The sequence below is a fragment of the Habropoda laboriosa genome, unplaced genomic scaffold, assembly GCF_001263275.1.
Source record: "Habropoda laboriosa isolate 0110345459 unplaced genomic scaffold, ASM126327v1 scaffold20, whole genome shotgun sequence".
Lineage (NCBI taxonomy): Eukaryota > Metazoa > Arthropoda > Insecta > Hymenoptera > Apidae > Habropoda > Habropoda laboriosa.
In genome coordinates this window covers 488,134-507,373 of record NW_017100143.1, presented here as the reverse complement: position 1 = coordinate 507,373, position 19,240 = coordinate 488,134, and the positions used below count along the sequence as shown (strand labels likewise).

The 19,240-nt window shown below is 43.7% G+C and overlaps 1 protein-coding gene across 2 annotated transcripts in view; it reads right to left on the bottom strand.

Annotated features, from left to right (window-relative positions):
- Positions 1-19,240, bottom strand: part of LOC108573380 (apoptotic enhancer 1 protein) — a 129,779-nt gene that overhangs the window by 32,110 nt on the left and 78,429 nt on the right. Inside the window, exons 1-3 of one of the 2 annotated variants that reach the window (XM_017935824.1) lie at positions 18,368-18,532; positions 9,008-9,148; positions 1,439-1,565 (exon numbers count right to left, since the gene is read on the bottom strand). In XM_017935824.1, coding sequence (XP_017791313.1) covers positions 1,439-1,565; positions 9,008-9,148; positions 18,368-18,532 — 433 coding nt within the window. Of the gene's footprint in view, positions 1-1,438; positions 1,566-9,007; positions 9,149-18,367; positions 18,533-19,240 lie in introns of those variants that run through there. The other variant, XM_017935832.1, reaches the window with a different exon arrangement.

Below are 19,240 nucleotides of genomic sequence, written 5' to 3'. Positions count from 1 at the left end.
TACCTCGTGTCGGTCTATTTTCTTCGCCGCGGCGGCACTCGTGCCATTGAAATCGAACTTTCACTCTCGAACGCAATATGGAGCCGCCTCTGGACACCGGTGGTTCCCGTGAATTCGATTAACCGAGCTTCTCTCTCGTTCTTTATGCTACGTGTGTCATACACGGAACGTGTCAATTCCTTATTTTCCCTCAATTTTCAACTTTTTTTTTTCAACACGTTGATCGTCACGCTAGATTCACGTGTTGCTCACGGGGAGAGCCACAAGAGAATTTTCATTATTGCAGGGATATTATCTAAGTGGTTTTTGTTCCCTTCGTCTTTTTTTTTTATTTTTGCTTTGGCGCGAGTTGTTCCTACTGGCTCAGGGCCAACTTACACGTCTATGTTTTTATCTACTATAATGTTTTTGGATCAGTATTAATTAATTGCAAGGGTAATTATAGAGAAAAATTTTCAAAGATTATCCTCTTTTCTCTCTTCGCTCTTGTCTCTGCACACGCATTCACACACTTTTGCCTCGTGCCGATTTTCGGTCAAAACGTCGATCTTATCACGAACACATTTTCATTCGGAAGAACTGTCACTCGGTCGAAACGCTCTTCGTTCACACCTCGGTTGATCCAAATCTTATCCCACATCCTACGTTATATTATGCTCTATTATTATTTTTTAAATTCAAAATAACGTCTAGTTAGCTACGATGCTCGAGATTTTTAGTCGACGATACTCGTTTTACTTGAATTACTCTGAACGTTTGAGACAGTGGCCTCGTCGAGGAAACAATCTCCGGTCACAGGTGACTAACGTAGCACTGAACGTGTTAAAGGAGTGTTTTAGTATGTGTAATGTTATAGGTATAAGAAGAGTGCTTTCTTTTGAGAAATGAAGATCGACGAGATGTTACTTCTTTGGTAACTATAGAAGTGTATACTCTGTCATGTTATAGGTATAAGAAGAGTGCTTTCTTTTGAGAAATGAAGATCGACGAGATGTTACTTCTTGGGTAACTATAGAAGTGTATACTCTGTCCAATTTAAGAGTAACCTCGCTCTCGGGCCGATTCTCGCCCGTTCTGCAGAGGGTAAGACTGGAGAAAAACGTAGGCAGTTAAGTGGGGGGTTTGGACGTTCTAGCCCTGCCTTAGGCACGTCCCATGCGCGAAGCGAGGTTATTCTTAAATTGGACACAGCTGGAATTTCGAGGGACCCCAGGACTATGTATATTCCCTGGTCGGTTTCTTGTTTGGGTACGGAGGTCCCGATTCTACAGAAGTACCTTTAAAATTCTGTATTTTACTCGGATTAACTACTGTGCAAAGTGTAGGAAAAGTGAAGTGAAATAGTAGGAGAAGCGGTGTGTTTTCAGGAATAATTGCCACACCAGCCTCTGCGTTACGTTCAAAGGAGTAGGATAAAGTGACTTCTTAATCGACTTACTCAGCGTGGCGTTCTTGGCACGTGACTGGTCGGTCTGCGACCTGAGCAATCGCAGCCGATTCAGCTTGCTTTGTTGTTGGTCCAGCCTGTGCCTCAATCTGGCGAGTTTGTCCTGCTGTGCTGGATCCTGAAACAGTAAACACCGGTCACTGGATACCAGGCTGAATGCACCCTCCACCAAAGTGAATACGATCTAACGAGCGTGACGGAGAGCTGACCATCGGAGGAGGGGAGAATAAACCTCGTAAAATATTCAGAGAATCAACCTAGTTTCTCTGTTTACCTTGCCTTTTCTATTAACGCATTGACCGCCGCGTGTGGTGGGTCGTCGGTGGGCCACGTAACTTCGTATCGCGTTACCGTCAAATCTTTCGTAATATCGTTTAACCGACGCGTTTATAGCGCGATCGTCATTAATGAGCCCTCAATGTGAGAAATAGTCCTCGTTTTCGATAGGCGAGGAGGATTATTAGTGAAAGATAATACAAAGAATGCGGTAACGTGGGCCATCGACCGATGTCCCACGTTTTCAAAAGGCGACGAGGATTACTATTGGAAAATAACAAGGCGAATCACCGATGCTAGTCTGAATGGAAAGTCACGTAAGAGATTAACCTTACCTGTGCTCCTCTTTCAAACAGAAATCAAATCTCTCTAGTTTACAATTAAAAGCGAGTAAGAATTACAACCAATTACTTTCTCTCCACTCCTACAAATACGAATACGACGTATTTCACGTTCAACCCATGCCCAACGGTACAACAAAAATAAATCACGCTTTCCCAAGTACTGACTAACCAACGACGAGTCAACTCTTGCCCAGTTAACAGATTAAAAACACCGCTAAAAGAAGGATGAAAGACTCGGTGCAATCAGAAAGGAGCAACCATCGTAAGCAACAAATTGTCCTCGTCTATCTCAACCGAGCTCGGTCACATCGATGTTACGGAATCATCAAAGCTCAACAGATTGCACACCGTCAGAAGCTCCAGTATTCTCTCTCCAGGATCCACGCTGCAGCGGAAGGAAGCATTGGACACAGTTGGAGTAATCCCCCGGGGAACGTCCACCGAAATTACCAGCGGCAACCTTTCGTCGTCGACGGCGACGATCTCATCCCCGCAGGGTGTGCATTGTCGGCCGTTAAAAAGTCGCCGAGATTAGGCGGAAAGCCGCGGTCGCTGCGACGAAACCGGATGGTAGACCGAGAATAAAACTTTCCATCTTCGGTATCGGGTTCGCCAGAGGCGGGATGGAGCCTCCGCCGAGGAGGATTAGGGCTTTCAGGTCCCAGGAAATCCCGGCTGAGTCCTGTCCCAGTCTCCTTTCTCCGGTTTTACCTCGTGGATCGTTCGCGAGACTCCGCTAACGTGTACCTTTCTCTTCTTCCTCCTTTTTTCTGCCTGCTCGATTTTTATCAGCATTACTGCACGGAAAGTAATCGTACTCATCGATAACAACCTTCCTCTTCTTCACGTTGTAGATTTTTCGAGAGATTTACCTTCGTGACGCTTTTCACACACGTGCGAGCCTTTCTTCGCGGATTTCGCAAGATTGATCGATAGGAAAATGTCGAAGGGCAGAGAAGCCTGCTTTCTAATATGTACCAAAGACGTTGGAAATCTATTTAAGAAATTTGCGGGGTAGCTCTTCGGTGATCGACGGAAGTTGCCTTTGAAAGTTTGATAAGCTACTTGGATGTTTCAGAGAGGGATTGCTCTCAACTAGCTCTGTCGGTGAAACATCGAATTAATGGGCCTACCTCAAAAATTCATTTCAAAAACTCCCACAAATTCCATATAAGTATGACTGATAAAGGATTTCGATATATGTGTACCAAAGGAGCGAAGAATCTTCGAGGGGAATTCGCGAGGACTTTGAGGAGAGACTTTTGCCAATTTTTCAGGCGATCTAACGAGGTGTCAGGACGGCTTGTTTCCGAGAGTAACGCGATCAGCGAGCGGCGTCAACAGGAACGGGATTAGAGCGACGAAAGCCGGCCTCTTAATCTCGTTAATATCGCAGAAGAAGAGGCTCGTTACACGCGCGTCGAGTGCTAAGCACACGGGACAAGGAGACGAGGGAAGAATTCGCCGCGTTACGCGCTTAACCGGCTCTAGCGAGAGGGTGGTGTGCAGAGCGTAGAGTCGAGTGGGCGGCGGCCTGATTAAAATCGCGCGTTAAGCGGATCGGGCTGCTTAATCGGTGATTTGAACGCCTCCATTACTCTGGCGCCGTCATTCGATCAACCAGAACCGACATGATACATTCCTCCACCGTCGCTTTCCAATTTCCTTCAACATTAGTTTCCAATTTTTTCTTCTTTTCTCTCCTCTCATTAACGAGCACAACAAGCGACGTTCGTTCGATGAACGTCTCTTTGGTAAGATTTTATCTCGATAATTTCGTGGTGATTTTCAGGTGTCAACATGTCTACAGAAAGACAGAGGAGATTTGAAACACAAACGATGTCTTTATCGTTAACACGTAGGAGAATTGATCGAATTTTGTTATCGTCACTTACATCTTCCGGAAAAAGCGACCACTATCCACGAAGACTACCACAGAGAAATCTTCAAGGAGAGTGACAGGGAGGATCTCACATTTTCTGAGAAAATCTCAAACATTCTGTGAGCTATTTAATTGAAGAATCCACCTTTCGGAAAAAGTGACCACTATTCACGAAGACCTCTACAGAGAAATCTTCAAGGAGAGTGAGACGGAGGATCTCGCGTTTGCTCAGAGAATCTGAGACTTTCTGTGGGCTATTTAAGTCAGGAATCCACCTTTCGGAGAAAGTGACTCCACTGAGTGTGACCACACAAATTTTTGGGACACCGTCCACGAAGAGTATCCAAGAGCAATTCTGCACAGTTTGGAATTCGAAGAAAATCGAAAAAACCGAAGCAAGAATAGAAAACTCCGCAGAAAAAACTGCGGTCACCCATCTTTGCTAAAATCCCAGGGATTGTAGCTGCACTTACAAAAGCACCTATCCTGGGACCAGTGCTCCACACCACTTCCATACTTCCCTAAGTTATTCCTTAACAAGGTACACAAGTAAATGCAGTAGGACACTGTACGTTCCTCGACGCAATCGAACATCCACCACCAACCGGGTTCGTTCATTCGTTCAAGGTCATGGTCACGGCTGGCAAGGTCATCTTAACGGTAATATATGCACGCTAATTCTTTCTTCTTTTTCTCTCCTCCTCCTCCTCCTCCTCTCTTTCATCCTCCGTCATGCAGAACCGTCCACAAGCGGTTTTCATGCGTCACGCGGAAGACACTTGTGCACACGCGAGATTCATCGAGGACGCGAGCGTGTCGTGGAACATCTGGCGAATGCCTCTTCTCTGCGAGCTTTCGAATCTCACGCGAGGAAAACCGGCTGTTTAGCGAGCCACGCTTCACGACTGACAATGCTGGATGAATGTAATTGCCGGTTGCTCTCGGGGCAGGCTCCATCTTAGCCTGCTCGAATGATAGAAACCTGGTAATTTAGCCGACCATTCGCAGGGGGGCAGGTGTTCCCGATGTACCTTCAACTTGCAAAGATGTTCCCTCCAGCTACTTACTCTCCCTCTCTCTCTACCTTTGATCGTGAGCGTTCCGTGAGAGATGGATACCGTTACGGTATTCTCGATTGCAGACTGAATCCTCGCGCAAGGACACTGATCGCGCTTTTCAATTAAACTGATCGTACTTCGTGGGGTGTCTTAGAACTTCGTCTTGGTAATTACCAGCAGATGATCGAGGCTGCGGTATCGTTTGTAAGGGGTGTTTTAAGGAGATCATTCTGTTGTCAGAATTTTTTGAGAATCGGAAAATTTGTTGTATCAGTTCACAATTCTAGCATCTACATTTTAAATTAGAGAACAAGACGAATTTACGAGTTCACTGATCAAACGAAGACTTACCTCGACTTTAAATTCTCCTCGGAAATTCGTCACTTTAATTCTCTGCGGCTGTATTTTCCGTGGCCATCATAGTCGCATTGATCGGAATTACTTTTTGGTAGCGCTTGCTCGGTCAATTATTGCCCAAAAACGTATAGATTTGATTCAAATGTGTTTCTTCAACCCTTTACAGTCCGAGTAGGTCCAGTTAGTCCGCAATCGTTTGGCCAGTGTGGCATAATTTAATTTTGTAAAATAGGGCCGCAAAGAGTTAAGCTGTGCCCGTATTATTCTCTTTCCCCCATTTCTACGGTCAAAGTGCCCACAAAACGTTCAAAAGGTAAAAACGCTTCACCCTGAATATCCCGAAGTTCGACTGCAAAACGTGAATATTCTCTTCCCCCAAAATTCTTTCGTTCTCCAAGGAAATATCGCTGGAAAACTTCGTTCCGTACGGTCCTCTACACTCCACACTCTACATTCGCCTCTCCATTGAGAATGACTGAAGTTCCGTTGCATCGATCGTCGATTACGCTTTATTATGTCACGTGATCAGTTGGTTAGCGCCTTGGATCGCACGAGATCGCGAGGAAACCGCTCGACGCTGGTGGGCATCGACTTCGCAGAGGTGGGAGATCATCTTCAGGATGAGCAGGCCGAACGGAATGGACAGTTATCCCGTCGATAATAGGCATAAACTGTCCGGCGGTCTATTATTACTTTGAATTATTCATGACGCGGACGTTCCGTCTCTACTCAAGCCGCAGACACGAACGAAAAGGACGCGACGAAACTTATGGATCATTCGAGGATTTTATATCCAGGGAAAGGAAGGCTCTTTACGGGCTGTTTTACCGCTGGTCCCCAGATGTGAAAGGGCGAGACTTCGAAGGTGCTAAAGTGGTAAGAAGAGTAAGTAGAACATGCTGTTCCTTGCACTTACTTTCGATCTGATTTTAGAACGTTTCTAGAGGAGCCGCATGAGGCTCTTAAATCCTGCTGTTGCCGCCACAGAACCGACAGTAACCCCCCGAAAAATATCTACAACGCGTCGGTAAAGTAAATGTTTCGACGCGATTCTTAAATTTAAAATTAAAATTGCGGCTCTCTAAATTTCATTTCTTCTACGTTGTTTCCCCGAAAGGTTCCCCTGGTCTAGAGCAAGGGTGGACTCTCGCAGGCGAGTGCTGCGGCTCTTATGCGAATAAAATGTATCGGATGATTGCAAAAGTTCTAGCCCGATTTGAAAATAAAGCACAACCGGTGTGTGCAAAGGCAGATTTCACTTGAAACTGAGGAGGAACGAAACGAATAATTATTTGAAAATAAAGCACAAGCGATGTATAGTTGGGGCCACGATATAGCGAGGTCGTAAATTAACCTCTCAAGAATCGGCATCGATTGATGTTGCGGCACTCAAGGCCGTGTGTTGCAGTCTGTTTGAGGGTTCCAACAATAAACGAATGGTAGCATATGATTTGGTACTTCAAGTAGAAAATGGTATTTCATTTACAAATGGAAAATATGTTAATATTAAGCTACACAATCTTTTTGCACTTTCTATCTGTATATAACACGAGTAGATAAACTAAGATGCTAAAGACATCAATAAGACCTTTACCTGTAACCGTACTTCCAAAAGCGGCTTCCCCCAGAGGGAGAAACCCTAATTTGTCCTAGCTGCATGCAGTTTTCAGTAAATATATTAGAATCAGTTGACTTTCGCTGGATACAAGAATTCTTTGTACGGTCCTGACCATGGTTTCAAGTACTTATCTGCTCGTATCTCTGTCAATTTTCGGGTCCCGGCAGCTAAAACATGTTTACTTTGACGTCTGACCGATTTTACGACCTCGCTATATCGTGGCCCCGACTATACTGTTACGCCGCTGTTATGTGCAAAAGTAGTGTGGCGGGTACGTCGTCGTCAACAAACCCTTGCCGAACATCGTTCTGTTCTTCCACGCGAACTGTCTCCTTTCCAACTCCTTCAGATTTTAGTTTCCGTTCTTTTGTCTCTCCCCGGGTTAAGACTTGCCTTCGTCCTCGAGTGACCTAAGAAGCGCACATGTGGCATCCAGGTTTGCACGAGGATTTTCCACCACTTTCTCCACTTCTATCTTTATCTATCTCCCTGTCCTAACAATATAAAAACCCAGTACGCCTACACCTCCGGACAGTCTTTCCTTTATCGACCGTCGCGACGTACCCGCCGAACCGCTGCCGCCGGGACAAGTAACAAAATAAACGATTGCATTTTCTGGACCAATTGTACGCCTATACGACCATACACTTATACTTTAATAAATTGAGGTGAAAACAGGGTAACGACGTTCCTCACCCACCTCAGTAGTTTTATTCATATTTTACAGGAATCACGTACAGAGGACGTGCGCGGGACGAGGTGAAAACAACTATTGACTAAAATGTGTGGGGACACTGTCCTTTATGCCTTCGTTTTCCTTGAAGTTTGACCCTATCGATGAATAAGCCGTTCGAGCTTCGAACGGCCAGAGGATCCTTTGCCTTCGTTTTCCCTGGAGTTTGACCCTATCGATGAATAAGCCGTTCGAGCTTCGAACGGCCAGAGGATCCTCCTGATAGAATTAGCAGTACATATCCTTCGATAGGAATGTAACATTACGCTAAAAGAAACATCTGTGCCGGAGTCACCTCTGAAAATCGGGCCAGAACTTTTGCAATGAAATATGGTAAACTAAAACTGATCAATGTCCAAAAGTAATTATTTCATTTCATTCAAGGAAGATCTGTGGGTGAACTTTAAATTGCTTCCTGAAATGTGACTTCCAAAGGTAGTGTGGCTGGCCACCCCTGGTCTAGAGTAAAACAGGAGTCTTTAGGAATTTATTTGTGATTATGATAGAGCTGTCGTTCAATTTGATCGCATTGCTGATTTGTTTTTATTTCACGTTTAAACGTATGCCGTCGAATGTTTGCAATTACTCGTTTGATTGCATCGATGTTAATTAGTATCGATGCTTTTTTCATACGCGTGGAAATACCGTCGAGCGACAGCTTCGAATTTACTCGTCTGACTGTGTCAATATCAATGCTGGGTTTTATTGTATCGCATATTTGCCATGCTGTTATATGTGCAAGCAAGGGTAATCCAATAACTTGTCACAGGTGTGAAAAGATCCTTTAAATTAATATACCGACAGTTGGTAAATTACAGGAGAATTTTGAAGAATGACCTGAATGATTCCATAAATTCGTGCCGAATCTTATAATTTGCTTATTCCTCAATTTCGTCTCGTCAGAATTCTCAGAATTTCTTTAGATCTTGATTCAAACATTTTTCACGTTCGTCGCGAACTTATCAGACGACCTAATAATTATTCTCACCAAAGTCCTTCGATCTTACCAAATGTCCACTGCCGAAAGAACCTCGAGAACTTTGGTCAACCCGAAAATTTTGACTCAAAACGGTGCACGAACTATAAATCCAGGACCGGCTGAAAAGGTGGCAAAAAATAGGGCAAAACTCGACGTCGGCGAAGTCGCGACCGGAAGCCGTGCTCATCGACGGCCGGAAGGCGGGACGCATCGGGAGAGACGGGCAAGAACCAAGGAATATTACGGGAGCTTTGTCGAGCAATTTCCAGAACGATTTCCGCATTTAGGTTGGAAGAAGGGCCAGCACTCTCACCTGTGCGCCTCGAAGCACGGCTAGACGGGCCTCTCTCTGCTCCAGGAGGCGCCTTTGCTGGGCAATTTCCCGCTGTTGCCTGGCTGCCATGCTTTCAAGCTCGCTGAGCACCAGCACAGCACCACCCCCGCCCACTGGTAACTGAAACAGAATTAAGGCTACGTTAGGAAAACTGGTTTACAAGTATCGTCTCCATTTCGTTTTCCCTTCCTCTCTCCCTCCATCTTTCTCCGACCTTTTCTTCTCTTTGTTTTTCGTCAAGGGAGAGTCCTAGTTTCGTTGATTCCCGAGTTTTAACGCTATTACGCTGTCAAGGTTTGGTAAATGTTCCACCGCTTCGAATCGAATCCAGACAATGGAGACTTGAAACTAGCTTAAAGTATCTTCCGAGGAACTTTCGTCTAGCAACATCGCTCACAGCTGAAATGTTTCTTAACGTCTGGGAGCAAATAATTTGACAAAAATTCTTCAAGTTTTCTTTACAGAATTGTCTAAAGGTAGCTCGAGATCTCATTGGCAACAGAGAAAAGAAATTCCTCACCTTCTTCGGTTTTCCTAATCAAAATTCCGAATATCTCTCCGGAACAACCCTCGTAAAATCGAAACGATCCAGCATCGAGGAAACCTCCCACGTGAATTCCAGCGATAATCGAGATTACGCAATAAAATCCCGTTTCCATGGACGTCGCGGGAGGCAGAGAGTTCTAAATGTCAGCCTGCCATTTCGCCGACGACGAGCTAAGGAACACGACGAAGACGAGCACGAAGAAGAAGAGGAGGAGGAGGAGTAGAGGATTACGCGATTTCGCGAGCAGCAGAAACAAATGGAAAAACGGAAGGGGTAAGAGAGGAGGGAATGGAAGAAGGTGAGGCGTAACGCGGCTCGGAGAAAAGAAAAAGCGAGACGAAGAGTGGTAGGTCCGGACTGGAGGAGCGTTGGCAGTTCTTTTTGCTTGACCTCGTGCACCATCTGGAGAGGACCGGCGGCCCGATACCAAGTAGAATCCCAAGGCCGACCTGGCCCTTCGAATTCCACAGCGACAAGGACTCCTGGTAACCTTCGTACGTCAACCAAAAGCTGAACCCTGCACCTAGCGATAGGAGTTTCGATCTGAATTTCGAAGGGTTTGCAACGTTTTCGATACTGTGACGAAAGTTCGAGACACTTCGAGGCTGATTCCAAGTCTTGGGAAATCTTCTATCTTGAGAGATCTCAGGACTTTCGAGTCTTGTTCCGTGGGATTCTTCGTGCAGTCGAAGAAGATTTTTAGACGTTTGTGGATGCTGACGGTTTTAAGTGGAAGCTGAAGACGTTTAAGGTGACTGAAGGATTTGGAGAAATTCGGTGGAATCGTGATCGAGGTGCTTAGTAAGTATTGTAACTGGTTCGATCGAAGAACTCCGAAGAATTTGGTAGAATTGCGAAGGATTTCGATGGATCGAGGATCTTTGCAAACGTAAGTAATTGTAAACTCTAGCCTAAAGATCGAGCAGGGTAAAGAATAATTTCAATCACAATTCCCTTTCCAAGAAACTAATTTCAATTAGAACTCCCTTCGCAGAATCAAGAAAAACCGTGCACAAGTCAAAAGCAGAAGCACAACAGTCGCGAACGAGAATTTCAAAACGAAATTTTCCTACCAATTATTCTTCCTCTTCCTGCTTCACCTGACCAAGTCTCCTCCGTTCACAATATCGCAATTAAACGTCCCTCATTCCCTCGATCGAATCGTACGCGCTTCACCTTCGTTCGAATTTCAATCTCCCTCGCTCCTCCCCGTTGCGTTCCTCCTTAACGAACGATTCGTCGGTGATGGAAATAAAATTTCCTGGCAAATTGAAACGAAAGATTCGACCAGCACTCGTTCCCCTATTCCGATCCTTATCAAGTTCTACTCTCGCCGTGATAATGAATTCAAGCCCTATTTTCAAGCATCCGTGCGCCACGCTTCGTTTTATAGAAATTTCCAGGTGAAAACCTCAGCTCTCGCGTGATTTCTCCACGGTGAATCGTTAAAACCGACTTCTATAGAACTCGTCGAAAATTATCGCCCGAATCCGGGAGAATCTGGAAGCTTTTGTTCCTAGACGACGTTCGTTGCGTGTATTCGTGGTAGTATTAAGCATGGATGATCTATTAGCTGTTGGAATTGATCGACTCGAACGAGATAGTCCTGGGTGGCATTACTCGATGTTCTCTTCAACTCTCCCTTCATTATTCGCTGGTAACGAAAATGGCGAATCCACTGTGGACAGTTCACAGGAGGAGGAAGGGTAATCTTTAATGCAAGGGACGGATGAACGGCGACAGGAAAATCGAGGAAACTTCTCGTGGTCTTCTCGTTAACCGACGATTCAATTTTCCTGATACCCAAGTGCTCGTTAATCCGAATTCGATTAAGCCTGGGCACTTTGATCGCCGCGAAACGTTTCCTCCTTTCTCCACCACTCTTCGATAATAATATTCTGGTGGTGCACTTTGGATTACGACAGCGTTGATTTAAATTTCAATTCGTTTCGACGATAACGTTTCGTCTTTCTTTCCTAAACAAATCTGTAGAAATCGACGGAAAAAATTTGCACGGACCCCAACCGGGAATCGAACCCGGGACCTTAGGCTTAGCAAGCCGAGGCTTTGCGCGCTACGCCAACTACGCCCTCTGTATTCTCCCTTGTCGATGTCCTATTTGAGTATGGAGGACCCGATACTACAGATCGTGTAGATAAAAATTAAACGTGAATCTTGCGATTTGAAGGATCGATCGAAGGAATTAGAAATTCTAAAGTGAAAGAAGAAACTTTCTTCCTCTCGATTTTAATAACGGGAGGGTGAATAAATAACAGACGTTGCGAGGCAGTTGCAACGGAAGGAAGAAAGGGTTTCGCCGTGGAACTCGTAAATTCGAGACGTGATTTTGCAGGTCGTAAATGAAATACAGAAAAGTGGCCATTGGTCGAGAGATGCGATTCCAGGACGCCTTTGGGATGCAGAAGGGCCGAATCCGCCGGCGGCAAATTACGTTTTTCACGCGTGAATCGCTGATCGAGTTCAATTCGAAAAGGACACGCGATCCTCTGCACGCTGCCCTGTTATTATCCTGTGCAGGAAGAAAAGAAGCGCCTCGAGCGAGATGCCAGATGCATTGTGTGCAACATTCAATGCAGAAATCTCCCGGAGATTTTCATTCGGACGCAATTTTTCGGGTTTGCTTAAAAACCTCGTTTCTCTGGTTCTTCCTGAAGCCACTTCCTTCGAGTTCTGGCGAGTGGGAAGAATATCTCTGAGACGGAGAATTTTTGCAACCTAATTTAACGTTCGAAGGATGCATCCAAGTTTACAACAGGTGCAATTTTTGTAGTTGCAATTTTTCGAGATTTTTCGTATTAAAAAAAAAAATATTTCCACCGTGTTGATCAATTTTTCGGATTTAATTTAATTTCTGGAAGGTGCGTCAGAGTTGTATGGTAAATTCTGAACATTTCTGTGCTGCTGAAAAATTGATAGACACCTAAAAAGAGTACTCTTTTTGTAGAGCTGCAATTTCTCGAGATATTATTCAGCACTCAAAAATATATTTCCACGGTGTTAATCAATTTTTGGGAGATGCGTCAGTGTGTACGGTATTTAGTATTTTTTTTAAGCAACAAAAATCTGGAAAAGTTTTATCGTAAACTTTGACGCGTTTAAATTAGGTTAAAATTACTCTCCCCTATCTCGGAGATATTTATCATGCACTCAGTTTTAAATTGCCATCCAACAGTGTGTTTCGAGATGAATAAACAGAAGAATATATATTCCTTGCTAAATTGACCATTCGGAAAACGTAGCAAATTGAGGGCAACAATTGGGAACGAAACGTTTGATACGAAATAAAGACAGAAAGTTCAGTTCGAACCATTGAATTTCGCCAGGTTTCGTACAATTTACCAACAACTTAATTTCCATTATCCCCCCCTCTGTTCACGGAGAAGAGAAGAGGAGCGTTTTTAATCTGACAGGAGGATGAAAAAGCCGAGGCTCGACCCGATTCTGAATGCAGCGTGCGTTTTCAAAAGTGGACAGAATTTTCGCGGCGAGCTAATATCCGCGTTGCGGAGAATCAATGCGGTCGTGTGCGTAATTAAAACCAGGGAGGGAAAGCAAGCAAGCAGCCGGATGAATGACCATTCACCCAGAACTTTCTCGTTTATCTAACGCTTGTTATCTTTATTAACTCGTCTCATTTTTTTTTGAAACTCGAATTTACGTTCGAAAGAGTCGCGAAATTTCTTCACTCGTCGCATGATTTTTGGGGAATTGTCGGTCGACAGAAATTGTTGACAATTTTTCCAGGAGACAATTGAGTCAGAGTTTGTTAATCGATAGAAATCGATTAAAGTGCATTTTTTGGGAAATTTGTATTCGACAGAAATTGATTTAAGTGTATTTTTTGAGAAATTTTCATTCGATAGAAATGGATTTAAGTGTATTTTTGAGTAATTTTCATTCGATAGAAATTACAGAGAATTTTCCCAGGAGAAAATTAAGTCAGATTTTCTTAATCGATAGAAATCGATTAAAGTGCATTTTTTGGGAAATTTGTATTCGACAGAAATCGATTAACGTGTATTTTTGGGGTAATTTTCATTCGATAGAAATTACAGAGAATTTTCCCAGGAGAAAATTAAGTCAGATTTTCTTAATCGATAGAAATCGATTAAAGTGTATTTTTGGGGTAATTTTCATTCGATAGAAATTACAGAGAATTTTCCCAGGAGAAAATTAAGTCAGATTTTCTTAATCGATAGAAATCGATTAACGTGTATTTTTGGGGTAATTTTCATTGGACAGAAATGGATTTAAGTGTATTTTTTGAGAAATTTTCATTCGATAGAAATTACATAGAATTTTCCCAGGAGAAAATTAAGTCAGATTTTCTTAATCGACAGAAATTGATTAGTGTATTCAGATTTCCTTGTACGTTTCTTAGTACACACTTGGATGATCGGTATCTTTTCAAGCTCGTTACGCTTTTTTCCCCCTTTTCCTCTTGTTCACACACTGCTATTCCCATCTCGTATGTTTCAGCTAAAAAATCGTATTTTTATACAGCACCACAGCCTCGTTAATCTTTTTGTAACGCTCGATTATTCTGGCTAGCGGCGTTTCGAGGCCCGTTGTTCCCGCCTCTTCGCGAGATTGCACACGATGAGATTGCGACTCGTGTACAGCGAGAGTCACCGAACATTTTACACACACTTTCCAACACTTTCGACACTCGAGAAACAGTCGTATCTCAGTTGAAGCTGTGACCAACGTTCCTTCGATTTCGATCGAACAATTCTGTGTCTACGATCTAGAAGAAATCCCGTTTACAAGATCTTCTCAACCATTTTTACCACCTGAAAGAACACGGAAGAATTCTAGAAGATATCCTGCTTGCAGGATCTTCGCATTCCTCGCATGCAACACTACGTAATTATCTATCCTCTTAGACCGTCTGATACTTTACTCAGCGAGGCATGGCTGAATAGGAAGAATAGGACGCGGGAAAATTAACATGTGGCGTCAAGAGCAATTAACGCGAAGAATGTGGCGATCAGGAAACCCCCGTTAATCGTGTTCGATGGAAAAGACCGCGCTTCCTCTATTCGACAGAGGCCAGATTCCAAGTAACAGCCGGCAAGTGTGAGAGAAAAATTTGTTTCTCGAAGACGAGGAAATTAAGATGCGATCAAAGGAGGACGCTTCAAAGGTCTCCAGCGAGGACACAGGTAGAAAGGAGAGTGAAGTCTGCCGAAATGACCGGAATATTGACCTTTCTCGTTTCACCCTCGGGCTAGGGTCAAAAGCGAGTCCTGCGACCCTTGTACAACGGGTGACTCTGAAATAACGTCTGGGATGGACGTTGCCCGGAGTAGATGAATCGACCTTATTTCCGGGGAAATCCTCAGTTTAGGGGAATAAATTTCGTGGATATTTATGAAACATGAGTTGATTCTGATGAAACGGAGGATGGAAAAGGAGGACTAGAAATGTATTCCGGACATGTACACACGATTCTGTCCGAATAAAACGACTTTTTCTGTGAAAATAAATTCTGGTTTAAATAAAATCAGCACTAACCCTTTCGCTACGGCAGATTTTAACGCTCAACGTGGGTGTGATGGTAATTCTTTAACCGCGGTTGCAAAATTTCTTATTTTGGCCGTGTCGTTTTAAAATTCGCTTGATTACATTAAGGTGCAAGTGCGTAAAGGATGAAATTAAGTATTAAATTAAGGCGGAAGTGTACGAAAAGGCTCGATAATTAAAAATATTCTCTTTCGATCGTATTCTCGGTTCGACTTCTAAATATCCACGAAAGAAGTTCGACTTTAAGTGAAGTGAAAAAACGAGCACACCGAGATTCATCTGATTCGCGAAAGCCACGGGTGTAAACGTCGAATTTCCCACTGGGCACGTTTCGAAAAAAGAAAAAAAAAAGAGACGAACGGCAGGAAGTAAAACAAAAAAAGGGGGGAAAAAATGAAAAATATTCGGAGGAAACGCGAGCCATCGAACGATCCGATGATTACCGGCGGAATCGAGCAGCAACTTTTTCGAAGGCATTTGTCCGAAATAATCGGCCTGCGAGCGCACACGAATTGAACTGCGCGGAACACGAGCCTTTTGACGGGCCTCCATCGCAAATTCTCCCGGAAACGTACGAATAATCGAAAAAATGGAGATACTTCAAAGAGAAAAGATACGGAAAAATAAGTGTCTTCTATTTTGGAAGTTTAGAAATAATAAATAATCTTTCAACCCCGTGCCGTATGATAACGAGTTAGACTCGTACCACAGATTCTGGCGAAGATCGGTAAGACTAATTCATTTTAATTCCAATTTTCCATTTCGTTTGTTAAACCGAAGATTGCAAAATTTCGTTAATCTAGAACACGCTAGCTTTTCTTACTTAACCCTTTCGCGACTAGCGCCGGTTATATCCGGCGTCCGCTAAATGCTTCACACTTGCTAGCGCCGGTTATATCCGGCACCCACTAAGCGTGTCGCATTGGCTCGCGCCTCAACAACTCAAAGTGAAGATTTATTTTAAAATACAGAACAAGGCCACGACAACGTTCCCTTCATCCGATACACCCTCAAGAAATCCTCAAAGATTTGAAAAAACGCGAGACACTCTTAACGTGTATGGTGTGCACTAATGGCACGACGACCTGTTCGTTAGTGGCGTACCGATGGCTAGTTCCGCCGTCGCGAAAGGGTTAATACTGCACTGAAACGGTAAACAGCCGACGCTCAGATGCACAGTCAGGAGAAGAAACGAAGGCGTTGAAGAAAATCTGAACTTCAACGAAATACTTAACTTGCTTGCCTTCGTCGAACAAACAAAACTAACCGACAAAATATAGCGAAAACAAGGATAGAAAAGAAAAGAATCAACGTTAAACCTAACTTGTTACATTTTCCAATCGCTGTACCAATCGACTCTCCTCAAACATCTTCGCGCTCGAAAGTTGGCAAAGATCGAGCGTTCCTCGAAGGAAAACGAAAGAAGGGCGACCGAAAAAAGCCGGTGTCGTTAATTTCGGAGTAATTTTATCTTCGATAAATGTTTCCATGGTTGATAAACGCGAGGAAATTGTGGAACCGTGCCAGACATGGTAATTTCGCCGTGGTAATTAAGGAAATTCGCGGAGGAAGGGGCGAACGGGAGGGACAGTTTCCCAGGGAGAGACGCATAAATATCAAGGGAGTTTCATCGAAATAATCCCCAGAGGGGCAATCCCGTCTTCAGCGCGTTGCAAAACTTATCTCGGGACAGTTTAAGTGGCCGTAACTATTATTTACTCGATCAGCTGTGCTAAGAGATGCGCAGGTCCACGTATATACACGCGCTTCTTCTGTGACGCCATCTTGTCGGCCGCTGCGTTTCGCTCGCGTTATCGCTAGGAGGTAATGAACGTCCGCGGGAGCCTCTGTTTCAGGATAAACGGAGATTTATTTATAGTCCCTTCGAGCACGCGAGATGGCAAAAAATTGCGAACAACGTCGGAGAGACACCGATAAGGATCCAGATGGCAGATTTCACCCGGTTTAACGAGAATTATCCTTCTTTTTTTTTTTTAGGGTTGAATCTGTCTTCATAAAACTCGGGAACACGCTTTCGGGGGCTGAAAACGGAGACAAGCGACGTCCTTTATGGTTAACCCTCTACTGTCGAGGCGGAGTCTCCGCTGATTCTACCTTTTTTCTTTTCTGCCGTTCTATTTAGAACTCGACGTTAGTGCATTAAAACGAAATTAATCCAATCCATCGCTCTATTCTATAACGTTCATTAGGAAAATGTGCGATAAAGGTAAATCGGTAAGAAACGTTGTCAGAAATGTTCTATATTTATGTATAAACTAACCGGAAGTCCGTATCGGGCTTTACGTCCTAAAAACGGTGTCTCGACATTAGAGATAATTGTCCGAAGCCGGCGCAAATTGATCTTTACAATTTTCGTCATTTTCACGTCGACCCATTTAAACGACCATTTTTACAGGGGAGAATTTAAGGAAATTAAGGGTGTAATTTAAATTCCAATTTATTCTTACCTCGTGCTTCAGGTATATGCAAATTTGCGAAGATACTTCACGATAAAAATGAAGTTTAATTTCTTCTGGGAGATGAGTAACTTTCGGTCGTTAGTTAAGACCAAGTTTCAAATGTTTTCGAGGTATTAAAAATATCCCTAATATACCTATTACTATTTCTTTTTACTTATTTAACCCGACAAATTTTTATTCGCAATCTACAATTGCAAAAACCATTAAACGAGCCCTGTACAATTTCCCCCAAGCAAATTACTCGTGATTAACCCTAGGAAGCTCAAGGGAGGATAAACGAAGTTTGCAAATTTAGTCTTTGTGTGAAAAGATAAAAATATCACCTTTTACTTATTTAACCCAATAAATTTTTATAAGCAAACCACTCGTGACTGACCCTACTGCGTTCTTCCTTTTGTACTGTACACTTGAGACTTTTGGGTGAAAAAGGATCTAAGACCTTACGTGAAACAATTTTTGTTTCCAACGCGACATATGAACCTAGACGATAAACGTTTAAAATAATGTCAAGGAAGGTAAACTTGATACCAGCAAAAACGACTAAAAATATAAAAAGGCGGCGGGTCAAAAAAGACCCGACGACCGCTCTACGGTTAACTCTAGGAAGCTCAAGGGTGGGCAAAAAACTGTCCACAAAGTTTGCAAATGTAGTCTTCTGAATTTGCAATTGAACAAAAAATCGACAAAATGTCCTTCCAAGGTGAAACGAAAAATGCCCGGTTCTCGAAAGCAAAGCAGAATTGCTCGTCGCCAGAATCAGCTTACCTCGTTCTCGCTCTTAGGGTTGTCGTTGGCATCCTGTTGCCTCGGATTCGTCGGTTTCTCCTTCACAGACAGAAGCTTCGGCTTCTTCCTCGATCTTCCGTGACGGAGCTTCACCGTCACGGCCTTCGATTTGAAGTTCTCCGCCGGATAAACGCACGCCAGCATCGTGCCTGGACGCGGTTTCGCGATTATTTTTGCGTTCTCGATTGTTCCCTCTTTCGCGCTTTCAAATCTCCCTCTTCCACCCGACGCGCGATTCTAATTGTCCGCCGAAAACTATCGCCTGTCTCTATCACTGCGCGATTCTTCTCGTACCGATTTTCTTCCACCGTGCAACACTCGCATGTCGCCGGCCCATCGGCCCCGAAACTCGTTAATCCCGCGATTAATTAAGAAACACGCGTGCTCTTTTCCTCTCTTCTTTCTCGGTGGCTTCCGCGTTAATTGCTGCCCGAGCTACACTTTCCACGCTCGCACAACTCCCCGTTCCTCGGTTTCGCGGCTACCAGGCTGCTGCTGTCGAGTTTACCGCTTCTAAAATGAACACCGTGTATATACGCGTGCCACTGGGATCGATTGTTTTTGGAATTTTGGTTCTGTGCTCGCTGACTGACGGGGAATATTCTCGCAAAGTTTTCGTAACCTTTGTTGGCGTTATTGTAGAAATGAAAATTTTGTCGTTTGGGTGTAACGAGAGCGGAAGAGTTGACGAAATTTAAGGGGAAAGTTGGAACAAAGTAGCCTTTTAATATATTTCGAAAAGTTTGACCAAATCTCGAAAGGAAGTTACAAGGCACAGTCGCATATTTAATTAGAGAAAAATTATTACAGAAAATAGAAAAATATGGAAAATTGTAAATTTACGAAAATGAT